An 18,377-nucleotide genomic window follows, 5' to 3' on the forward strand; every position below is an offset into this window, starting at 1 on the left:
GAGTTAGCTAAGTCGGTGGTGCTGTGCTAGCCATGCTGAGGTGGTACTGTGCTGAGTCGGTGGTGCTGTGCTGAGTCGGTGGTGCTGTGCTGAGTCGGTGGTGCTGTGCTAGCCATGCTGATTCGTTGGTGCTGATGACTTGGGGCAGGTCCGTCGGGCTGGTGTCATGTTTATTAAGAATCGATAAATCATTAAAAAAAAAAGGTGTTTTTTTTTATTTAATCAAGTTAAAACATCAGTACAGTAACAGACGATTGCTATTATAATTTTCATTATTAAATAAAGCCCGAAATCTCCAAGTACACAGTTGTATAAGAAAATGACAGCAAAAGCAGCGCGTTAGTATTAGTGTCTGGCTGTTCATTCAGCAGCCTGATAGAAATCGATCGAAGTCAATTGGAAAAACAGCTGATCAACTGTCAATCCATTTCAATTGATTTCGATTGAGTTTTGTTGAACACACCTATTATTTATATGTCAAAGGGATCCCTTCGACACAATTCTTCACACGCTCCTTTTTTCATACTCAAAATAAAGTATGACCGATTTTCAAAACAGAGTTCCATTTGATGAACTCAAAGTTAAATGTGATCGGTCGGAGCGTTTTCTCCCGTTCCGGTGCTAAGTCTATACGCTTTGAAAGAGTTCGCCCGGCTGATGCAGTTTTTCGATATGCCACAAGCAACCGATGGCATTACCTCGGGCATTCGGAGCAGTAGCAAATAACATATCATCCGGCCCATCAGGAATAGGAACATCAGGCAGAACCACATTCCCAATCAATCTAAAACCCTACAGTAAAAGTGCAGCAGACTGTCACCTCGAAGTCGTAATCGAACTGTCAAAAGTCGTTCCAATCAACATAACCATTTTCTGCCGCACTTTTACTAAAGACCTAGGGGAGATGGGGGCATAATGGCCACCTTAAGGAAAACGGTTATTTAATCATAGAAAATACCTATAATATGGAGGTTACATTATTGTTTCGTGTTCAGATACTTGAAAAGCCTATTCCCTAACGGACTGAAACGTGAAAAACTAGATGAAAACGTTGAAAAATGCATTTTTAAAAATTTTGCCAAAAGCTGAAAACCAGCCACTGTGGAGGCATAATGAGAACCCCCCCTGAGGCAGTATGAGCACCATTAATCAGGGCAAGATGTGCGGTTTCTGCCGGGGAATCTAGTAGCGAATTCAATTAGATGAAGTCAGGTGAGTCGTAGATTCATCAAACAAAGCAATAACAAAATAATCTGGGTCTGTTTGTAGAATACAAACAATTCACGCACTCTCCTACATTATGTGCTTTGTTCGGAGGATGATGCTACTAGCCGTATAATGTAACAATAAAAAAATCGATCATGAATTGTAAATGGAAAAAAATCACCTCGAACAGAAATCTAACGCTAGTCTTTTGATTACCTCTCTGACACCGATCGTCGGATGAAAACTAGTCAAGGTGTGGCCCTATAAATCAATTTTAATTCGCTGCTAGATTCTACGGCAGAAAATGCTCATTATGCCTCGATAATATGGTGCTCTATATGCCCCTAGTCAACAAATTTAAGTAAAAACGTGTTTTAAAATTGATAAAAGTGAAAAATCAAAAATTTTATGATGGTGAAAATTGAGAAATAATGTGTACATCATGTTACAGTGCGTACATTATAGATCAAGATTATTTTGAGATCATAAGAGCTTATTTCGTGGTGCTCAAAAATTATAATATTTTCGTAACTTGAGAACCAAGCTAGTTTTTTTTTAATATCTCTGTAAAGATGATAAGGAGATTCCTTTTTTGTGAAAAATTAATACTATAGGAAGTACGAAACAAATCCTCATGAAAATTTATTTAAGAAAATACGTACTTTCGTAGAAAAGAGTAGTGCTCATTATGCCCTGGGTGCTCGTTATGCCCTCATCTCCCCTACAGTACGAATTTGAAATAAAGCCCTATATACAGCTTAAAAGTGAGCAAAAAATAGTAATGCTCGATTGAAACAACTTTTGACAGTTCCGATTGGAACTCCACGGTGACATCTGCCGCACTTTTACTGTAGGGCTTTAAATCAAACAGGTGGTTGATTTTTTTTGGGGGTTCCTCAGACAATCGATTTGTTTGGTAGATGTTAAATCACTTTCCAATGCTTTTGAATACGTTTGTTTGTAATTTACGAATGCCAGCATCGATAAAAAAATCACTTCGATAGAAAAAATCAAATTACGAACACGCCTTAATTATTTGACGGCTACTGATCCTTTATTCATTATTTTTTTTTTTTTTTTTGGGATTTGTACGTTTACCAGTTTGCACATGCTAGAAAGTTCCGGAACAAATTTTCAGTTAAAAACCAATCCAAACATTAAAATTTTGTATAAACTGATATCCAAAAATGAACCAGCTTTTCTGTTCTATCCAATACGATCCACAAAAACGAAAAAAAACTTCATTTTCAGTTCGCCTGTCGAACTCAACTTTGAGTACTCTTGATGAAACTCAACTCTGCGATTGCCCAGTCAACACACAAAGTTAAGGGATGCCATATGCCACGCCGACCTGCTGTTTTGAACCAAAACAACTTAATTTTGAGCTTGAAAAAAGGAGCCTGCAGTAGGTACAAGTCAACCGTGGTGCCAGATTAGTTGATTTTTGTGACATTCAATTTTAACAAAGTTTCATTTTCATGAATGAAAAATATAAGGATCAAGGATATCGATATTGATTACGCTAACGAGGATTAAAATTGAAATAAAATTATTTATACTTAACGAGCCTATATCAAACTACAGTCTCTTTATTTACACCAATCAAGGAACTCGATCAGATCTGTTGTATGGTGCTCAAACAACAATATTTTCACAAACAGGCTAATGAGTACATAATATTAAATTAAACAGAAAGCTAGATATAGTTAAATGTGTTTAAATGATTGGTCTAAAGGGGTAGATTATCAACCAAACAAAAAAAAAATTAAAAAACTTAACTCTTGGGCCCGTTTTTGTTTTTTCAGGTACCTAACTTATCGAAGCATGAAAAAGCAAAACTTGACTTTCAAATTTATTCAACTTTATTGAATCAGATCGATGCTCCGCTCGTTTCTTTCAACTTGCTTTGTGAACCTTCCCGTTGTTTTTTATACTTTTCGATCTGATATTGCAGGATCACATGATTGCTTTGTAAGCCAAGGTCAAAAACTTCATTGGATTTCATTCGCTCATCCAAAAGTTCGAGATGCTTTTTCCAAAAACAATCTTGAATCATATCTTCAAACAACGGTACGATGAGCTTTACTTGTTTTCCCATATCGGGTATGATAACCTTTTTCCGCACTAGGATCGTACCTTTTCGATACATTATCGGTTCATTGTTATAGTTTATGTCGAACTCCTTGAAAAGGATTTCATTTTTATCACTGGAAAACGTACCTCTTAGCCGTTCTTCTGCCTAAAATGAGAAATATGTAATTTATTAAGGAAACTACTTGTTCAACAAAAAGTGTGGATTATCTGAATTACCCAATTTTGAAATGAATTAACATTAAAAAGAATTTCATGATATAACAAGAATACGAGAAGTTGCCTTCGGAACGTTTTGTCTTTACAGTAAGATCGTTAAAAGTAACTATGTTTACCTTATTGTTTGTCAGGCCCGAGGCAACCAGTTTCCAAAAAGTAGTATTGTATAAATTATTTATATGCAAATCCGCTTGTCGCCAGCTTAAGTAATCTCGGATGTTTTGGTCCGTCGGATAAAGAACAGCGCGTGAATCAAACACCGGTGGATATTTCAAAGTTTTAGTATCTTTGAAAATATAGCTCCAGTTGAAAAGGTAGGCAGATGTGAACAAACTACAAAGATAGCTTATAAGCTTATCTTTTCGCCGTTCATAAACGGAAGCATCTCTACGAAATACGAACGAATATTCGTCACTTTGTCCATATGCAAGGATTATTTCGTTGAACTCTTGCATTACCGCAACTGCAGCCAGATTCATCAAATTCAAACCAAGCTCATCGTTAGGTTTCTCAAAAGCATGTACGTTACAGAATTTGTGGAAACCTTTTCCATCCACACGTATCACGATCCAGCAGTTCGGTAGCAATTTATCAGGCTGTTCAAAACTCTTAACATATTCAAAGCGGCTATTTGCCATTGATTTATTTGATTTATACCTCCGGAATAAAGAGAAATGTGCGGCAAAGTTTCTTGCAATTACTTTTGAATTTTGGAGCACTTTTAAAACCACAACCATGCCTGGCGAGTGAAACGTAAACAAATTGTGCACATGTAAAAGGTAGGTATACCAGTGGGTACAATTCTTGCAGCATGCATAACGTTAAGGGAATAGTTCCGCTATCGTTTACATCACTATAATGGCGTTGCGGTTGGCAACAAGAAAAGCCTTTCAAGCAGGGTGTGCGTAATGGAATTTGGGTGTGCGTAGTGTTGAGCTGTCATGCATGCATATGGTTTGTTTTCCAGGGTTTTTCATAAAGAATCCAGACTCGGTACAGTCAGACGCATAACATTGAACTATTCTAAAAATTACATTAAGATCATCGTTTGAAGGTAGATATTATATATTGTGCTCTTAACCGCGTAATTTGAACTTATTGTAGTTTGTTTCTTCTTAGATCACCGTTGCGCTGTAAAGAAATCAAGCGAAATAAAAAACAATGGATCCGATCATTGACTGGCAAATTTCTCGGCATGACATTAAATCCCGCGGCCAGTATCTGTTGGAAACTGGAAAGTGGGCTGACTGCCACTTTTTGGTCGGGCAGGAACCAAATCATCAGATGCTAGCGGGGCATAAGCTAATTTTGGCGATGGCGTCCCCCGTTTTTGAAGCTATGTTTTACGGTGGATTGGCTGAGAAGAGTGATCCGATACCAATTCTCGATTTGGATCCGTCGGCCTTCAAATCGCTTCTAGAGTGAGTATCGTTTCTTGTTCTTATTGCTGTTTCTGTTTCATTCAACGAAAATATGTAAGGTGTTAATATTATTACAAGTTAACTTTATTTTAAAGTATCTACATGTTAACTTTTATGTAATTTTAAGTACCTATTGGAATAGGTATAGAAATTAACAAAAAAAAAAACAATTCCGTTGAAGTTGAAACACATGTTGAAAGGAAGTTAATATCACCAAAACATTATTAAGTCTTTGTTTTTTTTTTTCAGGTACATATATACGGATAAGATCAGTATCAACTCAGTGGACAAAGCCTGCGAGCTGTGCTATGGGGCCAAGAAATACATGCTGCCGCATGTTGTAGAGCAATGTATCACATTTTTGTGGTCAGATCTGTGCCCAAAGAATGTTTGTAGAGCTTATGAGTTTGCTAAACTATTTGAGGAACCTCGTTTGATGGAAAAATGTCTGCAAATCATGTGTACAAAAACCATCGATGTCATCCAAGACTCCAGCTTCGAAGATGTTGAACTCAGCACGATTATAACCATTTTGGATCAAGATGTTTTGAACATCGATTCGGAATTGAACCTTTTTTGGGCTATCAATAAGTATGCTGAAAAGCATGGCCTTTGTTCTAGTAGAGATACCAACCAGACCGGAAACGATGCAGAGCAGATTGAATCTCCCCCATCACCTCCGACTGTAGAAGATGAGGCAGGCCCATCGAACGCTCTACGGAATCCACAAAATAATCCTGTTGGCAACAACGATCAGCAAGCTGGACCAGCCGCTGTCATAGCTGTTAATCCCGGCCGACAGCAAGAACTGCCAACGATTCGAGATGCTATCCGTCGTATACGGTTTCTCTCCTTGAACCCACAACAGTTTGCCGAAGGTCCGGCCAGGACAAATTTATTAACACAATCAGAAGCATTTGCGATTTTGATGAACATTTCGACTTCCAACAGCTGCTACCCCATGCCGGACGGATTTACTACCAATAAAAACACCAGAAACACATTTCCCGATTCATCGCCTTCTAGTCCGTTAGCAGGTCCTAGTGGAAACCAGCTGGTTCATCGTCCAGGTGGTTCAGCGGGTCCGAGCGGGCTCTTCCCACAACACGTTCCACCTCCTCAACCTGCTCCGCTCCCTTCACAAACGGTACCAGCTCCGGCTCCGGCTCCAGTTCCTCCAGCGCACCCAGAAAATCCAGAAAGCCCCTTCTACCCTGACTATTTGGATGAAATACGGGGCAATGATTCCAACTACGATCGCAAGTATTATTGTCGCAGAATAATGCGCCAACAGACAGAATGTCTCAACACTTCAGTGTTGGATTGCTCATTGACATTCATCGTGGATAGATCTGTGTGCATCATTGGTATCGAGGTACCGACCCAGGTTCAAGGGTCATCTATTGTCGGCAACGATCGATACTCCGAGCTGCTGTATGCTCATCTCTTGGATGCCCATGGTTCTCGTTTAACCTATACACACTGCAATCAGCGAGTGCAGTACAATTCAATGCTGGAAATTTCTTTCGATCGACCGGTCTTTGTCCAAAGACACAAGATGTACAAGATTGGCGTCGTTTTCAATAAAGTGGGATGGTATCCGGTTAGTCAGTCGGTGGCAAAAGTGAACTGCGATAATGTATGTTTCAGATTTTGTGTCGGCTCTCAATCGGAGTCGGTTCGTGATGGTCTCATTCGCACGATTGTCTTTACCTATACTCGTGACGGAATTGCCTAATGGGATTTGTGATGATTATGATTATTTCCGATATGTGTGTTATGTACTAGATAATCATTTTGTTCTGGTGGTGTTTGTTCTAATGCCAATAATGAAGGCGCAATAAATCGGAAATCGTATGCAGCTACATGATAAGTATATACTTAATATCGATAATTTCAGTAGTTTGTGCACAGAAAACAGCGAATATGGGACATCGTGTATCAATAGAATAAAGTCGTGTTTCGGGTAGCAAATATTTAATATCAAGTGAAAAGCACACTTTCAGTTTGAATTGTCCTCATGAATAGAAAAAAAATATGTGTCATAAAGTCACAAGTTGGCATTTTAGGGTACAGATAACGAAAGGTATACCCACATTTATGCTTACGTTACACGAATATCAGCTTTTCAAATTAAACAAAAATACATTGTTCATCGTTTGCTGTTTCTCTTTATGGTGCACAATCCAAATAAAACCTAAATCAAAGCGCGTTGCGCAATAACCACTCTGATGCCCTATTTAACATTCAAGAGTTTAAATGAGCAGAAATATGTCTGTCTAATCGCAATATACGAAATGATAGCATCTTAATTTAACAACAAATATGTGTACCTATCTGATAAAATTCGTATAACAAACAAGATTCTTCAAATAAGCAAGTTGTTTTGAATTTGAAGGAAAGAAAATTCTCCTGCTTTTTTATGACAAAAAAAAACTAAATTGATTTGGAACAATATGTGGAATGAGATTCGAGGTTTTCTTCACTTTTATTTAGTAGTCCGGGTAACTCCAATGTGTGTAAGAATTAAGTGAAACCATTACTTTGTAAACCTACTTAAAATGTCTAGTTTTTTTTGTAGAAATCTATTTTTTTTTAATAAGTATTAAGTTGAGATAACTTTGAACAAATCACCACTTTTTTCTGCGCGGTTTTAATTCATTCATAAAAGGTTGACAATTCAAATAAGGATTAATCCTGGATTAAACAATTGTTTTTCAAAGATATTAGTTGGTATGAATAAGAAAATGGCAATTGCTTCGTAATGGCAAAATTTGAAAGCATTTGCTCAGCTAGATATGAAAAAGCAGAATAGAACATTCTCCGGATAAAAGATATGTATGCCATTCGAAGTATTTGACTGACAAAACTGCTCGAAAGTTAAAGCTTTATCCATATCAGCCATTGTTAAGGCGCCCACACAATAGCCCGTCGGACGTCGCGTCGCGTTGACATTTCATTTTGGGGATACCGTTTTCCGTTTGAGCCACCACAATGGTGCGTCGCGTCAGTGACAGCATTGTACTAAAACGCTAAACTTGTTCTAAACAGCAGCGTTCTCCAGCGTCGACGTTTTTGTTTTGAAATAAATCAAAAATCCAGCGCGTCAGCAGGGTTTGAATATTCCTTTTTTATGCTTTTATTGTCAAAGTTTGACACAAATATACTCAAAAATAAAATTATCGTCCTTTTTCTGTGTTTTGTAATGTAAGGCACCCCGAGTTTTGTCTCAAAAATTCTGGAAAGCCTAGTCAGTGGACGCTGTATTGTGCTGCAAATAAATTCCAGTGCATCGCGTCAGCGTTTTAGTACTCAACGACAGCGTTGACAGCTGACGCGACGCGACGTCCGACGCGGTATTGCGAGGCAGCCTTTACTGTTTTTAGAACTACCTATGTGTCATCGGGAGACCCCTCGTTGGAAAGTGCTGCGATAGTCTGCATAATCGACTGGATATAGAAGAGCGCACGCCATGAGCTAGATGTAGAGGTGTGGATGAACTCGGTTTGCCGTGGTATAGGTGATCGAAAAAACGTAAACATTGTGTGTATTACGGTGATGACGTCATAACATCATCGGGGCTGCAGTGCGTAATACAGTTTACTAGAAAAGTTGGTCAAATTAACATGATTAAAGTACTATAATACTGAAAATAGTGAACGCTCGTATAAAAGGTGAAACATATATCCTTGTTGAGTGAATTTCCCATCTCAAAATGAGTATTAAATGGCTTTTTTCAGCGTGATTCGGTCGTTACAGAACGCGTTTTTTTTACGGTGGATTGTTCCGTCGTCGTGGAATAACCATCTTTTCTTTGTATGAGAAGATCCACTGCGACCAACTTTTTGTGATCTATTGTGGAATAACCATCTTAGAAAATCCTGTAATCGAGGGCGATGACTTCAACTGATCCCCAAGTTTGCATTTCTCTGTAGAAATTCTTCGACCACTTGCTTCCGGTTCCTCAGTTTTGCTCTGATGGATCGAGCAGACTCAGTTGGAGGGCAACGAACGGATGGCAAAGCTGAGAGAGAAAAAACGAAACATAAAGAATATTGCGACAATGGCCCAAGTTAGAAATACTTACCAGATTACCAGACCAGACAAACTCCGTCAATTCGAAATGCTGGGAGCACACGTATATGCCGGATCCATCCTCACGGCCACAGAACGCGAGCCATTTTTTGCATACCGCGGGTTCCTTCGGTAGCTGATGAAAACTCACTGCTCTATTTTGCTTCTTAGCGTCGACCTGCGAAATTTTGCAGGATTTTATGCAGCATTTGGTCATTTTTTCATTAAACAAAAGTTATCTAAATCAAAAACTCTTCCGTAATTGCAACCCAAACAACTCTTATGACGTCATTGATGCGAATCAGACCGCATTGCACGCACACCAGTCTGAAGATACTGATATATTTGTGAAAGCATCAAAATATCTCCGCACCTTATGTAAAGCTCATGGGAGCGCACGAGGATGCAGAATGAAAATTGAGCGCCAGTTAGCAGCGACAGGCAGCGTTACCACATATACAGATTTTTCTGTAAATATACAGATTTTTTGGACATTTTGTAATACAGAATCTGTATATACAGATTACAGATAAATGGAAATTTATACAGATTTCATACAGATTTTCAGAAAATCAGAGATTTTCCAAGATATTTTGATTATACTTCGAGTCAATCAATAATAATCTACTTTGATGATTCAATCGATTCAATCATCCATCAATTATTACGCTTGCAAATAAGAAAAAAATTCCAGAATAGAGTTTGGAACCGTAACAATGCAAAACAACATGCAAAGAATTGAAGAAAGTTTAAAGACCTGTGTATAAGAATCATATACCAAAATATGTCATTATTGCATTATAGGAAATGTAACTTTTAATGGTAAAGACTATTGACACAAAGTTCAAATCCCAACTGATTGTTAAACCCCAGAAGCACACAGATCGTTATATTTAACGAAATACATCGACCTAAAACTTTGCGGGACCTTAATTTTCACACATAGCGGACATATATTTTGTCCGTTACAGTTAATCGGACAAAGTTAAGCCAAAAACGGTTCGCGTATACAAAATATCAGGTTTAACACTATAGTTTGACATGTCGCACAAACAGCAGTCCTCAGTATAAGCATGTAATGTGGGCTTCTCGTGGTCGGTGCCACAAATAAATGAAATACTAAACTTAGCAAACAGACATTATATTGTGCAACTTTATTCAGGGTTGCGAACTTTCAAAAAATTACCCATTTTCTCCCTTCCCATAAAGATAATGAAAAAGCGACTTACATCAATTATTGCTGCATGCTGTTGAGCCCATGTTCGGGGTTCCTCGAGCGACGTTCGCTTCCGACCCGATGCATGCTCAGATGGTCTTGGCTGTGGCGCTCGACGACGACGAAACTGATTCCTGCGGACCCAGGGGATCCCTGTCCTTCCTTGTCCGACCCGATGTCCAACCTTAGGGGCGCGGACCGGATATTCCGCTGATCAGCACCACTCTGACGCTGCGATTTGCTATACGACCGTCCGTCGAGGCAAACCAGTACACTTTTCTTCCACACGCTGCACTCACACCGCGGATCGCGGTATCTTCCGGCTGACGCTTGACTCGCGCCACAGAATTTCCGGAAACACCTCCTCACGCTTGTCATCTGCTGACCAATCTTCGAACGGCGGTGGAAAGAGAAGCTCACCTCCCACTGCTTGGATAAATCCACGAGTGGATTCAAAATCCTGCTTCTGGTGATTGGGTTTCCGGTTCGACTACCGAAAAGACTCACAAACGGTAGTGTCGCGCCTATCCGGTTCTCCAAGCGAAGATGGTTCCTGAATGCGAATCGCATGCAAAATTGATCGCAACTCCAGCAGTAAATTAGCTGCGATTCGATGAAAGATATGATGCCCGCCAAGAAACGCTTCTGCTCCGGGCGATAAACAATAGTGCAATGCCACTCGACGACACCTAGCTGCAAACCACGTGACTGTAGGAATTCGCTCCTTGCCGGCTGGATTTTCCGGATGTTCCCGGAACAAACTGTTCCTGCTTGAATGGCCAGAACCGGAAGAGATGTTCGGAACCGCTCGCCCACTGCTGAGCGACGTAAACGGAAAATGTAATACGCAATCCTGATCGACGGCCCTGGATGCTTCCGGAATAAATTGCGCTTGTGTGTTTGGCCTCACTCGGATGGATGTTTACAAGGACCTTCTGCCAAGGTCCACTCAAACCACGTGCCTGCTGACCCGGAAGTGGTACCCGGCTTAATGTTCGGATGCGCTCGTTAATTGCTGAGCTATGGAAATGGCGAACAAAAGGGAAAAAAGCCCCAGCAAACGTAAACGTAGAGTTTCGCTGCTTTCTAGTTCGATTTTCTCGTTGCCACCGGAATGAAGTTTCTTCACGGGATGGATCGCAGCAAGGACCTTCTGCCCTGTTACAAAAAAGGGGTCCTGTGGGGTCACAAAATCTAGTCAGACATGAGCTCTTTTCAATGCGCATTGTCAGTACTTACAGTATACACCTGACCCCTTTTAATGGCTCTTCTTCCTTCGCCTGTTTCTGGGCCTCGGATTTGGACGGGGCTGATAGGCAAACACGCCGGTCGAAACTGAAACGACATCTTAATTAGAATCGGTCGTGTCGGTGGTCATCTGCCTCGGCTTACCTGTCGGCTCTTTGTTCCGTATGTACCGGCACGGTTCCTTGCGCTTCGTACGCTTTCCGGGCTGAGAGCGACCGGATTGTGTGGCGCTGGATTGGTGGCTTGGCGACTAGAATAAAAAACGCCTTTCTTGAGGGGTTTGTAGAGCTGAAGCCCGTTTGATTGCTCTTACCTTTTTTCCTCGTTTTGAGCCGCTGTGCGTTCCCGGTCGTCCTTAGCCCTACCCGATTCTGGGATCTCCCGGTTTCTTGGATGGCTGTCGGCGAGATGCCACTGGAAGAATGCTTCCTTTTAATGAAGGGTTGCGTCCGAGGTGATTAATGCCGCTTACCTGTGGCTCTGGCCGAGAAAAGATGATTTTTTTCCGGGGGGCGGTGTTTCTCACCAATGGCGCACTTTCACTTCTCAACTTTTCTGCGCCGTCTTCCGGAAGCGCAATGTTGCCAACAGCGGAATGAGGCTTCTTTTTTAGCCAATTCTTGGCAATACAAAAGTTGACCGATGTCAAGTCCAAAATGCTCCGATGCCTGACAGATTCCGCGATGAATATTTTTCCTGCAGTTGCGGATTTCTGCACCGTGTTTTGCTCCAGTGTTTTGTTTTTCTTTTGCAATTTGTATTCACGCTTAATAATCTTTTATGGGGGAATGGGTTAATAATAAACTGTTTGCGAATATGCTCTTATCGTATCAATAATAATCAACAAAATAATCATATGTAACACAACATTGCTACTTTGGTAGAATTTTTCATGGATCATGACAAGGATCCATGAAAAATTCATAATCACGCCACTAGGAGTTCGAAGGAGATAATAAAATCGACGCTATTCCGAGAAAACCTCGTACTGATGTCACCCTGCAGTGGTGAGTATCTTCAAAGACTAACCCGCATAATCAATTACAATATATAGAGAATATTCTATATTGTCTCTAAACGTTATCGTTTATTGTAAAGTGAACAGTATATGTACAATAACACAGACCATATTAACAATCTGTATTATGATTATCTGTTAAAGTACCATATGGGGAAAGGGCTGTTAAGCATGTTTACCATTCAAAAAGAGCGATTTTTTCGAACAAATATTTCATGCTACATTATTGGATACGGTTAAAATATCATCCACTTTTGGCGAGCAAAACAATCTACCTGAATGTTCTAGCTACGTTGGAATACAAAATCATAGATTTCATCAACTTCAATGGATATAGTTTGCTTATAGTAGTTTGTAGTAAAAATAACGCTCAATCATACGTTCCACATATTGTAAAATATTTTTAAAAAGAGCTTCCCTGTACCATAACCAATATAGTTCCAATTCTTTCCCACAAAAAATAAAATAAAATTAAAAAATTTAAATGTTGAGATTTTTATTTTTTATTTCTGATATTATACATGGATTATACAATCTTACCTATTTGTGCAGATCTGCATTGTTCAGCCTTTCAGTTGATTTTTTTTCCGCTCTCCGCTCAGCAGAGATCTTTGTTTCTGTAATTTCATTAGTTTTATTTAATCTCACTAGTTTTTATCGATAATATAATATAGTTTTACTTACTTTTCGCGTTCTGTGTGTTTTTCTCAGCGTGATTCTTTTTTTTCGGAGCCATTTTGAACACAGTTTTCAGTTCCGAACCTGGCGTGGGGTTGCCGACACAAATTTTAACGAAGTGAAGTGAAAATTAGCAGATGCTGAACCCAAGAGCGAAAAAATGCATAAGCTCACAACTACATCTTAAAATAACAATATTAGTTATTATCCGCAAGAGGTGAAATGATAACGACTTGTCTAACTCATACAATGTTGTCAATGTTGTTTTTTTTTTAATTTAATGTCTAATGCTAAGAAAATATACCCAAGTAACAATTTAAGTTTTATAAGAAACTGGAGGAGCGCTGCAAAACTTAGTTATAAAACAGCGTTTAGTTATATAAACCCCATTAAAACATCTAAAAAACACTTATAAGTGTAAAAAGGCCCACCTACAGGAGGTTCTGAAGTGAACTTTTCAAGTACCTTACACAACCATATGGACTTATAAGGGTTTTTCCGAAGGCATGTTCCAGATAATAATTTCTTCTGACTTTCTGACACAAAACAAAAAAAATCCGAAAAAGGGTTTTTAAACTGCATTGATTAAAATGAAATAATCTTAAACAATTAAAAATAAGAGTGAACTTTTTTTTCGACCAAGACACAAAAATGCCCTTCTATCATATTACTTCAAATATCTTAATCGATTTAATCGGTTACTTTATGGATAAAGTTGATGCGCTTTTAGTTTTATCGGTTGATTTTTCGATAAACTCGAATATAGACCGCGCGCCCTCGTCATCTTCCGAAATAGAATATTTTAATAAATATTCTCCAAATATTAAATAAATCAAATATTTTTTCAGGATTGTTAATACATTGCGTTATATCAGTTTATGATATATTATTCAAATTTCAAAACATCAATCGTTGCAATTTTTAACGAATAATGCTAACTATTATAATATTCCATGAAAAATTCGTTTTAATTTTCATTTATTCCATAGGAAAATGGCGATTCAATGAAAAACCTTTTTGACTTGAAGAAACCAACTATAAATTCAACAATTCTGGAAGAATGCAATTATAAGAACAACGTTTCTGCAGAACATCAGTTTTGCTCCTTATAAAACCCTTAAAACCAAACGATCTTTTCTAGGATCTTTTTTAGTGTTCTTATTTCAGTGCAGCTGTCAGCGACGCAACACAAAAACAAAACAAAAAATTTATTTGCCCCTCCGAAACAAAACCATCATTCAAAAAGTTTCTCCGTCGACGGCTTTGACCAAAACTAAGTTTGATCTCTCCAGTTTTCCGCGTCCGACTCCAAGAATTCGAGTAACTCTACGGTGTAGTTTGTGGTCCACGTAAGGTTTTCTACTACGCCAACAATCGGAACCAGAAAACAAGTTGCAGAAATGAGCCTCGATCTGGTGCAGCGTTTCATCGTAATAGCAGAAAAAGCCGCCCACTGGGAAGCTAGAACCGGCTGGGAGAACACTCTGTGGAACGAGCGGACACATCGAAAACTGGATGTTTTCATCAAATTCCGACAATCGTATTTTCGCAGCTGGAGATGGAGGAAAAGACTTTTTGGACGGCCTCAATCCGAAAGGCCAAAAAATAGTTCTTAATGAGCAATATGGTTTTCTTTGTGAAAAGAAATTGTGATGGGATATTTATTAATAAAAAAAATCTTGTATAATAATTAATTATGATTTATGAAATTTTTGTTTGTGTTCTTTTGATGTTTTTCGAATGGAAAATCCCGATACGGCTCGATGTTGTCAACCGGAAAGTTCTTTAGTGCAAAAATAACTAGTTCAAGCTTTGCAGCAAAATTACGATATCCTTTGCCTCTCGAACTCGCTTATTCCGGGGACATTCAGGTAACATCGGAAAATAACGATTCTAGTTGTCGCAACATTTTTGGTTTTGTTGTTTACATTCCGTTTGAATTCTAAATGTCATTCTTCGTTGCTCTTCAAGTGTTCTTCAGGACAATTTGGACTTTCCCAAGAAAATAATTAGTCAAATACTCCATTTGGTGGTAAACATTTGAGGCGATGCCACACATACACATTTTGACATTTCGATCCGATTTGGATTGTCATTCTTTGTTGGTTTTCTAGAGAGGTTTTATAATTGCTTTGTAGTGCTCTACTAAACCAAAAAAATTAAAGGTTATAAAACATTCTTTGTTGTTGTTTTCTTCAAGGTTGGTTTTCTAGAGAGGTTTAATAATTGCTTTTTAGCGCTCTTCTCAACCAAAAAAATTAATGGTTATAAAACCAACACAAAATTTGACAGGAGTTCTATAAAAAGATTCTATAGTGGTTTTTAAGCTATCTTAAAGGGCAATCATATAGAGTTCCTTATAAATTACGTTACAAAGCAAACAATACTTTATAAATCCCTTATACAACAACTATTTTTTTTTATAAAACCATTCAGAGTTTAAAATGTTGCTTGGGATAAGGAAACTTTGTCGTACACTGTTAGAGTCCTGGATAAGGTCCAGAGACAATATTCAAAGGTTGCAAATTTTTATTCTCTTATTATACTATACTTACTAAATCATATATCATATTGTCACTGTCACTGATACGATCCTGTCATAATTTATTGAGGTAATAAAATTTTGAACATGTATAATGAAATGATACTTGGAAGATATTTCATACTGGTACTGCTACCAATATATTAAGTTAATAGTTAGTACTATATCCCCAACTGTTTTTAATTATGCGGGAAATACAGAAAGATAAACTAGATCTCTACGCCAACGATTCTTGGCAAAATCCAAATACAAAATCTAAGCCAACAATTATGGCAAATGTTGTCGATATTTACCAGTATATCTGGAAAAAGAAACTCCTTCAAATCCTTAAACAATCCACTTATTAACATCCACCTCAGCAGCATACGAAAATCCAAAATCAAATGGTTATTGATAGAGATAATAACCTAGATCTTACAAATAGAACTTAACAAACGAAATTTAGGTGGGAACTTAACTGGTTTATACTAAGAGCAACAGAAGTCTAAGGAAAAGAGGGATTTAATCCTCTTAATTACCAAGGGCCCGGAATAGAGGTTATACCGCGCCTCCAGATCGCGTTCCTTTTGATGTTTCCTTGGCAACCCCCTTGACAACTGTGCATGATCCATTTTGTATCATTTTGTGAGGTTGGTGATTTGTGGTCAAGTCTGAATCGGACAGTTGAACTGTCGACACCATTTCAGGCGAGGGTAATTTGTGGTTCCGCTGCGCGTATTTTGGGGTGTGGACCGTGGTAGATGGTGATCTCATAGCTTGTGGTCTTAACAAAGTTGGTAGATAGCTTTTGAGAATTTCGTCTAGATCGGGAAGTCTTAATCGGGAGGTCCTTGTGGATGTACTTGTTCGGTTTTCTTATTTCTGGGAAGCCTGGTCAGCTATGGTCCTCCGGACTAGGAGAAAGTCAGCAGGAATCTTGCAACCTCTTTCAAGCTACTCTGGGCGTTGTCCTGATTCGTCCTGATGATACTGTGCTGAATAAGCAGGGTTCGTGTTTGCGGGACAAAATCGGATGTTGCTGCTGCTGCGAATGAGCTCCCTCAGACGGGCCCTTCTTCCGGAGTCGTCGAGCAAAGCAGATGGTTGTGGTGCTGACGATGAACGTACGTGTTTTTCGCATCGGCGATGCTTTTGTTGGCAACCTTGGGTAGCGGACATAGCTAGACTTGTTACTGTACTCACGAGGAGGTAGATAAGAGATATTGCTCACTGCGTTTTCCAGATGCACGATTTTTCCCGATCGGCCTAACGGTATTTCCTGCGCTGTTGCGCTTGGTTGACAGGCTTTGGCTGTGGTCATAGCTGAAGGGTTTTTGTATTGATTCGGAGATTTTTGGGGTTGGTGGATGATCTCCTGTTTGTGGTAGTAACGACTGGCGTGTTTTGACCTCGTTAGGCTCTTGTTGACTACCTTGGGTAGCGGTCATAGCTGGATTATGGGCGTGTGGCTTTTGACAGTTAGCGAGAGATAGTCGATATGGTAGTAGCGGCCGTCATGATGTCTACTCCTCACAACTTCTTCGCTTAACTGTATTCTATGGTGCTGAATCCTCTACTTGATGTCCTGACAATCCTTTCAATTGCAGCGACGTGGTGTTTGGAGCTGCTGTACTTGACTTTCCGAACATTCCAATATCCCGAACCTGGATGGGTTCTCTGCGATGGTGTGTAGCGCCTGGTTACGGTGGCTCACCAGTACTACTATCCCCAGCGTTGCTACGCTGCTTCAAGATGACAGGATTGCATTCTGGACAATGAGTGGCGGCAATCCCACGCAAGGTTGCCAGCCCTCTCCAAATTCTGATGAACTTCCTGGCAGAGTTCTCAGAGTCCATTCAGCCGACGCTGGTCCCGCGTAAGGCCGTTGTCTCCTTCATATACGCCTACTTCGTCGTGTTCGTCGATGTCCTAGCGACGAATTAACATCAGCTGTGTTCCGTTGAGTTGTTCGAATGGAAGAGTTCTGCATAATTTATTCCGAGTTGTTGGGGGCGAGGTTTCAAAGATGATGTTGGTCCTTCAGCCTTCTCCATTTCGTGTTTTGTGCTCCGAATGAGCTTGTGGTCAGCGTTGTTGCTTACATAGCTTTAATGTTAATCAGGTTTGATGTCCTTCACATGGTAGCGCCCACGCTTTCCTGTGACGACATCCTCTAAAACATACAAATTCGCTCCCAGTTTCTCCTTCACGATGGCAGCGATGAACTTCGGATCCAGCTTCTTGTTTATATGGTCCGCCTTTGACGATAGTACAAACGAACGACGCCATACTAGCTCGCCTGGTTGGAACGAGACAGTGCGCTTCCGTAGATCGTAGCGTTCCTTCGTTCTCTCGTGGTTTTTCTTGATTCGCTGCTGGATGAACTTGTGAATCCTGTTGATCGTGGACAACCTCATCTCCTGCGCGACCTTTGGATCATCTGACACGTTTAAGTCTTGTTGAGTGTAGAGGTCCGTGTACAGCAAAAGTTCCCGACCGAAGTTGGCGAAGTGTGGGCTGACCCCGGTGGATTCGTGCTTCGCACTGTTAATAGCGGCGGTTATGGCTGCTAGATTCTTGTCCCATTCGCGGTGATCTTCTTCCAGCAAAGAACGAATACATGTAATGAGAACTCTGTTCACCCGCTCGGCGTTGTTGACCTGCGGTGCGTAGAATGCTGTCTTC

At 39.7% G+C, this 18,377-nt stretch overlaps 3 protein-coding genes across 4 annotated transcripts; 1 reads left to right on the forward strand and 2 right to left on the reverse strand.

Moving 5' to 3' along the window:
* Nucleotides 1-3,045: 3,045 nt before the first annotated feature.
* LOC129757092 (probable tRNA(His) guanylyltransferase) lies at nucleotides 3,046-4,339 on the reverse strand. The gene is made up of 2 exons (XM_055754224.1): nucleotides 3,633-4,339; nucleotides 3,046-3,445 (listed from the first exon to the last, which is right to left on the reverse strand). The coding sequence occupies exons 1-2, from the start codon at nucleotides 4,251-4,253 to the stop codon at nucleotides 3,077-3,079; spliced, it is 990 nt and encodes a 329-aa protein (XP_055610199.1). The 5' UTR covers nucleotides 4,254-4,339; the 3' UTR covers nucleotides 3,046-3,076.
* A 108-nt stretch (nucleotides 4,340-4,447) lies between these two features.
* Nucleotides 4,448-7,313, forward strand: LOC129757082 (uncharacterized). Of its 2 annotated transcripts, none has more exons than XM_055754203.1 (3): nucleotides 4,448-4,570; nucleotides 4,636-4,937; nucleotides 5,187-7,313. In XM_055754203.1, exons 2-3 carry the CDS (start codon nucleotides 4,678-4,680, stop codon nucleotides 6,673-6,675), a joined length of 1,749 nt encoding a protein of 582 aa, XP_055610178.1. In that variant the 5' UTR covers nucleotides 4,448-4,570; nucleotides 4,636-4,677; the 3' UTR covers nucleotides 6,676-7,313. The 2 variants fall into 2 exon arrangements, with proteins under 2 accessions (XP_055610178.1, XP_055610185.1); XM_055754210.1 differs by having other exon boundaries at nucleotides 4,487-4,570; nucleotides 4,621-4,937.
* Nucleotides 6,285-17,013, reverse strand: LOC129737658 (uncharacterized). The gene is made up of 7 exons (XM_055728817.1): nucleotides 16,651-17,013; nucleotides 11,948-12,250; nucleotides 11,789-11,889; nucleotides 11,620-11,725; nucleotides 11,467-11,562; nucleotides 9,025-11,404; nucleotides 6,285-8,961 (listed from the first exon to the last, which is right to left on the reverse strand). The coding sequence occupies exons 1-6, from the start codon at nucleotides 17,011-17,013 to the stop codon at nucleotides 11,216-11,218; spliced, it is 1,158 nt and encodes a 385-aa protein (XP_055584792.1). The 3' UTR covers nucleotides 6,285-8,961; nucleotides 9,025-11,215.
* Between the last annotated feature and the right edge of the window lie 1,364 nt (nucleotides 17,014-18,377).

Source organism: Uranotaenia lowii, chromosome 1 (genome assembly GCF_029784155.1).
Source record: "Uranotaenia lowii strain MFRU-FL chromosome 1, ASM2978415v1, whole genome shotgun sequence".
Taxonomy (NCBI): Eukaryota; Metazoa; Arthropoda; class Insecta; order Diptera; family Culicidae; genus Uranotaenia; species Uranotaenia lowii.

Coding starts and splice junctions, on each gene's coding strand:
- LOC129757092 (XM_055754224.1), bottom strand. CDS start 4,253: ATGGTTGTGGTTTTAAAAGTGCTCCAAAATTCAAAAGTAATTGCAAGA. Junction 3,446..3,632: donor CGGGCCTGACAAACAATAAG/GTAAACATAGTT, acceptor TTCTCATTTTAG/GCAGAAGAACGGCTAAGAGG.
- LOC129757082 (XM_055754203.1), top strand. CDS start 4,678: ATGGATCCGATCATTGACTGGCAAATTTCTCGGCATGACATTAAATCC. Junction 4,938..5,186: donor GCCTTCAAATCGCTTCTAGA/GTGAGTATCGTT, acceptor TTTTTTTTTCAG/GTACATATATACGGATAAGA.
- LOC129737658 (XM_055728817.1), bottom strand. CDS start 17,013: ATGACCACAGCCAAAGCCTGTCAACCAAGCGCAACAGCGCAGGAAATA. Junction 11,890..11,947: donor TTTCTCGGCCAGAGCCACAG/GTAAGCGGCATT, acceptor GCATTCTTCCAG/TGGCATCTCGCCGACAGCCA. Junction 11,563..11,619: donor ACGGAACAAAGAGCCGACAG/GTAAGCCGAGGC, acceptor ATGTCGTTTCAG/TTTCGACCGGCGTGTTTGCC.